This window comes from Alligator sinensis, unplaced genomic scaffold (assembly GCF_000455745.1).
Source record: "Alligator sinensis unplaced genomic scaffold, ASM45574v1 scaffold156_1, whole genome shotgun sequence".
NCBI lineage: Eukaryota > Metazoa > Chordata > Crocodylia > Alligatoridae > Alligator > Alligator sinensis.
In genome coordinates, this window is record NW_005841844.1 from 2,934,190 (window position 1) to 2,944,067 (window position 9,878).

Sequence of the window (9,878 nt, forward strand, 5' to 3'; positions counted from 1 at the left end):
GGTTTGGGGGCCCCCCCACCCTCCCTCATACCCACACACTGCCCACCTGAGCTCCATACTGCCACCAGCCCCATGCTCCCCACCCAGCTGCAGCTCTGCTCCCACCCCCACTATTTCCCTACCTGCTGCCTGGAGCAAGTGGGATGCCAGGGAAGCTGAGCAGGTCCCCCAGTGGCTGCAACAGTGGCCGGAAACTGCCTGAAAACTGCGTGCTGGCTGGCTGGCCCAGGCCCTTCTGCCCACGAGGGTGGGAGTGAGGTGTAACAGAGTATATGGGGGAGTATGTATACGTATACATACACCTCACTCTCAACCTCATGGGTGGGTGGAAGGGCTGGTTGGGGTACAAATATTTGGTGGGCACTGTGGGCCAGATGAAAGTGCCTGGTGGGCCAAATTCTGCCCGCAGGCTGTATTTTGCCCACGCTAGTGTTACAGGGTCAGTACACAAAATAGATTATTTGGCAGAATAAGCCTAATGTATAGGGACCTACCTAATTCTTGCGGTCTGCCCTATGATTTCATGGGCAGAATGCAGGCTTGGGCCGCCATTTTGCTGGCAGAGTGCAGCACCCCAGTCCTATGCCTCTGGCTGAGGGAAGCCAGGCTGCCCCATCCCTTGCTACTGATTGGTTGCAAGGGCTGTCCATCATGCAGCCTCACCCCTGTCTCTGCCCATTGGAGAGGGGCAGGGCCACATGACAAGCAGCCCTCACAGCCAATCAGCAGCAAAGGATGAGGCAGCAGCCATACTGACAGCAGCACTTCAAGTAGGCAGGCCTCCTTGCTCCTCCCCTTCCCAGCCCCAGTGGTAAATCCCCCACCACCACCACACAGAATCTGCAGGTATTATCTGGATTTCTCAGGTAATGCCAGATTTTGTGGAATCCACAAAATCATGAATTTGGTACGTCCCTACTAATGCACATTAGGAAAACAGCACTCTGAACTACAGATTTAAAAACACTTACAACTTTAAGTTGAACAAGCAGTTTGTAGACATCTGCCATATCAGCCAAAATAAGCAGCCGAGTAACAGCAGACAGGAGGGCACGGGCTGCGCGTACCATATTCCCTCGTTTCACAGAAGAACAGGGATCATCTGCAAACTCTCCTGATGCACTCTTCATCAAGTCACCTGGACAAGTATTAGGAAGATTGAGAAACAAATTATTTTAACGTTGTCATACATTCCAGTTCAAAATGTACACCTTGAACCATTTCATGTAAATTCTTCTTTCTGAACCTTAGCTGACAAGATGCTCAGGGTTTACAGCATCCAGCGATCACTATAAAACACCCATGCTTTCTACACTGAACAGCCAAAAGCACAGAAAAAAAAGAAAAGATGCTAAAAATACTATATGAATGTAAAGTTCCACAAAACATGGTTTGGCGAGTGTATTCAAGAAATCCATAAAGTGTGTTACAGAAGGTTCAGTACACAAAGTCAAAAACAATTTTGTATATGCTGGCAACAGGATATGAATTCCAGGGTGGATTGCATTTAAATCAAAATCGTTTTAAATCACATTTTAAATCACTGGTCAGGAAGCCTCAACTTAATAACTGTTTTCTACAAAGAGTGCATTCTTGTTTGATATAACCTTAATGCATATTATTCACAACTCAGAGGTAGACGTAGGTTTCATTTTAAGAAGGTAAACACTATACATTTTAAAGCAGTGATTTATTTTGATTTTTTTTTTTAGATTAAATTTTGCAGCTACATCAGAAAACTGAATTATCACTTCGTTATTTTATTTACCAAAGCTAACTGAAGCAGATACTTGTGAAGTCATTGGGAAGTGAACTATCTCCAATTCACTAGATTAATCACAGATATTTAAGGGATACTTTTGCCATGCTGTATTAGGACATCAAATGAGCACTGCAGCCACATGTTATTAGCTTGGAGCTTTTTTCACTTCTAGGTTTCGTCTCACCTTTGATTTCGGCCTGGCAAGCCTGCTGCCATGACAGGCTTTCCCTTCTACCATACCATTCCCTCACTAGACCTCAAATCAACAAAGAGGCTATATTCAGAAACTTATCCTTCAAGGCTTCTGAAACAGTCTGCTCAAAATGTTTGTTTTGTTTCTTCTGCCCCTCCCTCCTTGCATTTATCTCCAGACTCCTCCTCCTTGCCCAGATCTGCTCCAGCCACAGCAATAATCTATTCATTTAACTTCTTGAACCTTTACACTTTTAGAGAGCAGTAAGGGCTTGCCTCCACGTACACAAACTTGCAGAGACAAGAGGGACGATGGGTAGGTAATCAGGTCCGTTATCTCTTGTCTCCACATACTGCTGCTAACAAGGACGTTATCTCTGGAGACATAAATCCACAGTTTGATAAGTGAAACTAAGCATCAGAGATATTTAATGGGATCTTCTAGACTGAGCACTGAGTACCATTGGGTAGAATGGTTTTCTTCAATCTTTACTCATCTGTAGAGGAGCCTCTAATATAGTCCATGGCCTGTTGTAACCTATTTATAGAAAACCTTTCAAAAAAGGTTACATGAATATATTGTCCAAAATAGTATAAAATTAGAAGTTATAATCCCTATTCCATGGTGAAATCTTTGAGCTTTAACATATCTTTATATAGGTTTATTTTTAAAAACAAGCATCTCAACAAAAACATTAAAAATTCAATTAAAATAAAAAACTGATCTAAAAAAATCATTGATTTTTATCCATCCTGATGAATTTTCTATGCGAGTTGCTGGGTATGTATTTACAATAATTTAAATAGTGTGGACAGAAGTTTCACCCCCTTAAAAGTTGTAACACATTATGCTCAAAATTGGTACATATTCAAAAACAAAGTGAAGAAACTAGCAGAAAAGTCATATTTTTACCCTAATAGCAGGTAATTTTTTTAGTCAGAACTATGCATTTATATGCATAAGTTTAAACACAGCAAGGGAAAAAAGCTGGGCCCAGCAGCAGGCACGCTCGCCACTTCTGGGGCCCTTCTGTCTGTGGCCTGCACCAGGGCTGCCCTACAGCTCTGCCCCACCATTGCCACAGCACAGGCCTGGCACAGGAGGTGGGCAGCAGTGGGGAGGAGCCATAGGGCAGCCCCAGCGTGGGCAGCCACAGACAGAAGAGCCCAGGAGGCAGCAAGCACACCCATTGCTGAGTTCAGCTTTTGCCTGGCACCCAAGCAGCAGATGCTGCTGCTCATTGTGGGCAGGGCCACCTCTGTCATTGTCTCCCCCCTTCCTCCCCCAACCGTCCCATGCCTACAGCATGGCCCCACGGCTTACACCAGCTGCCAACCTGTGCACCGGAAGCAGTGCCTGGCAGACACCAGCATCAGCTGTTGATGCAGGCGGTTGATTCCCACTGGGGATCAGGGCATCCTCCTGGGTGTACAGGTGATGCCGCTACATCAGTGCGTCAGCTGTGGTCCCAGCCAGTCACTCCGCCCCCCAGCGGGAACCCGCAGCCAGCATCCATAGCTGATGCCAGCATGCACCCAGCACTGCTTCTGGTACATAGGGCGGGAGATGGTGTAAGCTGTGGATGGGGCCAGGATGTGCCTGCCCAGCACGATGTTGCAGCTAGAACCACCAGCTCCCTACAGGCCGGATCCTACGACTTTGCAGCTGCTGACCCATGGGCTGGATACAATCAGTTGGAGGACTGGATGTGGCCCATAGGCCGCATTTTGCCCACCTCTGGGTTGCAGAGTGTTCAGAAGGAGATAGAGAGAAACTGAGAGCTCGAAAGTCCTATCTGAAGTGTAAATCTGGGTTTATTTTTTCTGCAGTATAAAGTAGAGTTTATGCAGAACAATGGGCCAGGCACTTCATCACTTGAGTATGGGGTACAAAATCTAGTAGCATATTTGAGTGCTTCTCAGAAGAAATATAGCAATGGTGGCCTAAACCAAATGAGCTCCTGCCTGAAATGTGACTGGCTTTCCCTAGCTACAAAGACAAAATTCCCATAAATAAGGAAGTACAAAACTTAGACATATGGAAAAAACCTCAAGACTTCAGAGTTTAGTCTAATCCAGTGGCGCTCAACCTTCTGGCCCCTCATTGCCCTGCACTCAATGCAGCATGCAGAACCACGCTATTTGGGTTGAGGGGCTCTCTATGGGCCTGGAAATTTGACAGCAGGGGAGCAGTACCACCATTCACCCGCTGCCAAATTTTTAGGCCTGTGGGGTCACCCACAGGCTGAATGATGTGGCACCAGCAGCTGGATCTGGCCTAAGAGCTGGGGATTGGGAACCCCTGGTCTAGTCCTATACTCAAAAGTTCCATAGTGTTATACTCTGGCAGTCTCCCATGGTCAGCATTTCTCTGGCATTCAATATTTACAGTTAGATATGCCCTGATTCTTGCAGCCCAGGCTAATGTCCAGGCTAATGCTGTACCAATGTACCCATCTATGTACCCAGTGTTGTATCAATGTACCTATCTCCCCATACCCACATTAAAAAATAGTTCTTAGATTATGACATTCACCAATTCCCACATGGGGAAAGATACTTCGAAAGATACTTCACCCTATCTAAATGTTGTTTCAGTAGTTTACCACATGAAATTCTGTATTTCTGTGCTGTTTCACCCCCTCTACAGATTTTGAAGTGGTAACTGTCCAGTTACTGAATTCCTATGTAGTGGTTACTTGGTTTTGGTTCTTGAAGTACAGAAATAGCTCCAGCCTCAGACCACTAGTCCTTTGGTGTAGAATCTGATGTCTCTACTATTCTAGATAAAAGGTGCATATCTGCCTACTGCAGGATTTTTTGAATTAGCTTAGCAAAGCAAGCCAATTCTTAGTTCTCCTTCCATGTCAAAAATTGCTTTATCTAGTCTTTTCACATTTTTAAACCACAAAAACCAGTTAAGATGTGCAATATTCTGAGTTCATTTTGCCATAAGGTTGGGTATTTGACCAGTCAAATAAAATTCAGGCAATTGACCAGTCAAATATCAGTCAAAAATTGACAATAGATCCAAAAAATAAATCGAAAAAGCACACTGCGTCATAAAATAAAATAAAAAAAATCATATCTCTGTCAAGAAAGCTAAAAAATGTAGGTTTTTTGTAAAGCTGTTATAATCTTTAACCAGTCAAAAATATGCAGTCAATTGACCAGCCTGCCAACCCTACTTTAACATATATAGGAGATATTACTTATGCCAAGACTTTCAAAGATGGTATAAGGGTTTCAGATTTAGCATTATTTACGAGATACAAATCTTACTCTATTTGAATGCTGGGAGTGGCAGGGGAAGGGGGAAGAGGAGGGGAAGAAAGAAATGGTGTGTATGAAAGCATTTACACCATGAAAATGTAAAAGTCCAAGGCAGACAATCAGATGTGACTACCAGCAGGGCCATGTTTTCTTTAAGCCTTAATAAAAACTGATTACGTGAAGTAAGAATATCTTAAATGAGCAAAAGAAAGACGAAGGACAGAGGATTAAAAAGGGAACAGGGAAACTAATGCATAAATTCCTGCTAGAGGTGCACCGATACATCAGTCCAATATTGGATCAGCACTGATATAAAGAAAACTGATTGCATTGGAAATCAGCCTGACACGGCCAATAACTTGGCTGATAAATGCCGTGCATGTGGACAGCCACAGTGCAGCACGTAGGCAGTGAGAAGCACAGCCCAGCAGCTTGGAGAGCTGTGTGCAGCTGGTAAGTTTGTTGTGGTGGAAGGGGAGGGGAGGGAAGGGCAGATCAATATCCCTCGTGGTGAGGGAGGGAGGCAAGGGTTGGAACAGGCACTACCCAGCCAGGGTGGGGTGGAGCACAGGACAGAGCTGCAGCTCGGTCAGGAGGCGCGGGCCCTCTCACTACTGTGTACAGGGGGCGATGGGGGCTTGTGCCCCCATATCTGCGTGGTGGAGCACTGTAGCTGTGGGCTGGGGCCAGGGCTGCTCCAGGCTCTTCCTGGAGCATGGCGGCTGCGGTGGTGTTGGGAGGGAGGCTATGAGGGGGGACTACAGAGAAATCTGGGGTGGCTGCAGCCCTCCTCCGCCCCTGCTCCAAGCACAGCCCTGGCCCAACCCTCCTTCCCCACCTCACACACATATGGCATGGCCCCAGCCCGCCCCTGCGGCCCCCTCTGTGCAGACCCGGGGGTACACGTCCCCTCCCACCCCATGCCTTCCGAGGGTGCACACAACAGTGGGAGCTGCCCCCCAGATGAGCCACGGCTCCATCCCGCGCCCCAGCCTGTCCTGGCTGGGCAGTGCTTGACCCAACCCCATTCCCTCCGTCACCGCAGGGGCCTGATCTGCGTACCCCCCTGCCCCTTCCCTCCCTGCTCCCCATCCACCACAACAGACTTACCAGCTGCACACAGCTGTATCGGAAGTCAGATCAGTATCAGCCGATATGCCTCCTTAAAAATCAGTTATTGGTATCAGCCCCCAAAATCTCTTCTGGTGCACACCTAATTCCTGCTAACATTAACTTAAATTTTGGGGAGTGCTTCATGAGGAAGGTTTGCATGATCTCTGATGCAAACATTTCAAGTTAATGATAACATCATAAATCAAAGTGGGACACTTCTTAGCATAACTTGTTATTAACTGTTCATGGAACTAAACTTCTACCCATGTGCATTTGTAACTAGCAGAATTCTTTCTTCCGAATTTATCCTGCATCCACACTCCAGAGCAGCAACATATTGCCTCCAAAATGTTTCTTTACATTAATAAATACAACCCAAAGCAATGATATTGCAAATGGATTTTAACACACATTGCCTAAAACCAATTATCACAACAGGATTATCACTAATCCCTGTCTTACTACTTTTAAGGGATAGACTCCAGACTACTTAAGTACAAGACAATAAGGAGAAGGATCCCTTGCACTCATCTCTGTACTCTGACAATTTTTAAGTTCAGACAACAACACATGATGCTTTAGCAGTTAGCTAGAAAGGTTGAAAGAATAGGGAGAAGGGACTGCTTTTAAATTGAAAGGTGACAAGTCAATTGTGAAGCAAGAGGTTATTCCTCTCATTTCTAATAAAAGACAACTTTCAAAATGCTGTCACCAGAGTTCAAACAGCTAGTCACAGAACTATTTAAAAAGATAAATGAATTCTCATAAATGAGGGGAAAGTTTAAGTTATCGCAAATCTAACTGTTATTCTAGAAGCTGAAGAAAGGTGGCTTTCAAACTCCTATTTTCCAAAGAAACAGGAAAAGCACAGACAAATTTACTTCACAGATTTAAGGGAATGAAGGAAAAGAAGGAACACTGCCATTCTCTAAGCAGGCACTTATTGTCTTCCAAGAAAATATTTTAATTTCTGACACTGAAGTACAATTCAAATCCAAAACTTAGCATTTAAAAAAGTTATTTGAAATGGAGGTAGCTTAAGATGCTATTTTTGAAAACTCAGTTCTTTTACAAAAGGATACAATTATTATAAACTGTCACATTGTAGCTCTGGGCTTGTTACATATTCTTATGCAATTAGTCTATTTTGCATTATAATCCTGGGTTTATGCTAAACGTTAGAGGGAAAAGTCATAAAACAGAACAAAGGTGGCAAACTAGCAAGGATTGTATGTCATGATCTCATCAATAAGAGATGCTAAAAATTCAATTAGACCTAATAGGACTAAGTACTTTTTAAATATACTATGATTCCAGTCCATCAAAACAAAATGATCATTTTCTAGTTTCAATCTAATCATGCTCTCCAAAAGCACAAAAGCATTCTCAGGTAATATGATTAACCCTCCTCAGTGGCATTACATAAGAAGAACAGAACTGACAATACTTTACATTGCTAAATATATGATGGGTGTCTTATCCCATATTCTACTGCAGGGGTGGTCAACCTGTAACATGTGTGCTACAAGTGGTATGGGCAGCCTGTGTGGCACACTACAGCAAACTAATGGGCCACTGCACTTTCAGTACACCCATCTGAAGCATACACACACTACTTCAAGCTATAGGGCAGGTACACCAGTGCAGGCAGCCCATCAGGGAGGTGCTCTAACACATGGCACTTTAAACAAGTGCCACTGAACCCAATAGGTGTTTGCCTGTTGGGTGGCACAGGGGTGGGGGGGAAGGGGATGGAGTCCGAGCCTGCCTGCACTGGCCCCAGCCAGAAGCAGCACTCCAGCAGCCTCCCAAGGGACTGTCTGACAGCCTCGCTCTCCAGTCCCTCCTCCCCACCCCCTCTTCTGCCAGCTGGCACCTGTCAGCAGTGGCTGGGAGCAGGGGGGTGGGATAGAGCCCCCCCAAACTACCCCTGCTGGGGTCTTGGTAGGAGCTGGACTGAGTCCACATGGCAGGGGGGGACTCCCTTCCCCTCCCCAAGCAAACATCTTGACAGCAGTAGAGTCTGCTGCACCCAGAGCTGGGGCAGGGGAGCAGAGCCCCTTCGCATGATAGGCCTGGCCCAGCTCCCCCCAGACCCCAACAGAGGTAGCTGGGATAGACCTATGCGTGAGGCAGGGAGGATCCATTTTCTTGCCCAACAGCACACCAGGTTTTTACAGGTCCCTGGGCACAAGGAGCCTGGGAAAGGGCTGTGGGAGTCCAAGCACAAGGACCCCATGCCAGGGCAGCATGGGTTTTTACAGCTCCCCATACACAGAGACCAGGCTGCCAGAGACCAATCCTGGGGTTCCTGTGCCCCCATACCTCTAAAACTACATGTATTCTGCCGCTGAAAAACATGCAGTTTTTACTCATCCCCAGGCATGGAGACTTCAGGTTTGGGCGGTGGCAGGCTAATCCAGGGTCCCCACCTCCCAGGACCTGTAAAAACCAGTTGTGCCCAACAGCTGGAGTTTTGACAATCAGTCCACCGTTGGCTCACACCAGGGATTAGATGGGGCCAGTTTCAGACCCTGGTTTGTTTCTCAGCCCCAAATGACAATCAGCTAATTGTCGACACCAGAGTTTCAACTTGCTGGTGTAGGGGGAGCCCTGGATCATGATCCTGGTCTCTTGCTGCAATGGCAAGTAAGACACAATTGGGATCTAATCCCCAATCCCCTCCCCTCACTCCCCCCCCAAAAAACCAACCAACCAACTACACAGTGTCCTGCCATGCACATGTGACATGGCAGAAGGTATGATTGCTGGGATCCTGGATTAGATATCATCATACTTTAAAAAGAACATCTGTCAAGGACCTTAGAAGGCTGTCCAACTTGCAAGTGGCCAGGCACTGCATGACCTGGGGGCCACACTAGTGCAAGCCCCAGGATCACACTCCACTTGAATCATGCACTGAATCATCCCCTCCCCCCCCCCCCTCCCCAACATGCACTGCTGCACTCTGCCACCCTCTCCCCCAGTGCCATGGTCTGTGCTACCCCACCCATCAAGACAAGAGCAGGAAACAAAAGCTGATGGAGGCAGGCATGGAACCTAGAGAATCCACCTGCAGCAGCAGCAGCCACAGAGATGAGTGGGGTAGCAGATGAGTCTGGGAGATGCACATTAACCCTCACAGGCCACATGCAGCCCCAGTTAGACTGCCCTGACTTAGAAGGCAAGGCAGAGCAGCATCTTAGAGACTAACTGAATAAGTCTGCTCTAAGGTGCCACCCTGCCTTGCCTTCTGCCCAACTCTATGGCTAACAACCTCTCATAAAACACACAATTATTTCCAGGAGAAAGGATTTTAGATTAACTGAAGGAACTGAAATAGGATCGTTTACCGTGGTATCTCTTTTCCAAACAACAAAAAAATTTACAGAACTATTTAGAAGGTAGATTCAACTCCCTTGCACCCAAACTACAAGGATAAGCTACGTTATTCCTTTGGATCTCCTCTATACATAGGTCATGGAACCTACCCCTTCCAAGGAGAAATTGGGGGGGGGGGGGGGGGTGGTGTTTTTTT

At 46.3% G+C, this 9,878-nt stretch overlaps 1 protein-coding gene across 1 annotated transcript in view; it reads right to left on the bottom strand.

The window, feature by feature from the left end:
* Positions 1–9,878, bottom strand: part of CTNNA1 (catenin alpha 1) — a 166,980-nt gene that overhangs the window by 149,332 nt on the left and 7,770 nt on the right. The window contains 1 exon segment of the mRNA XM_025206059.1: positions 972–1,138. Coding sequence (XP_025061844.1) covers positions 972–1,138 — 167 coding nt within the window.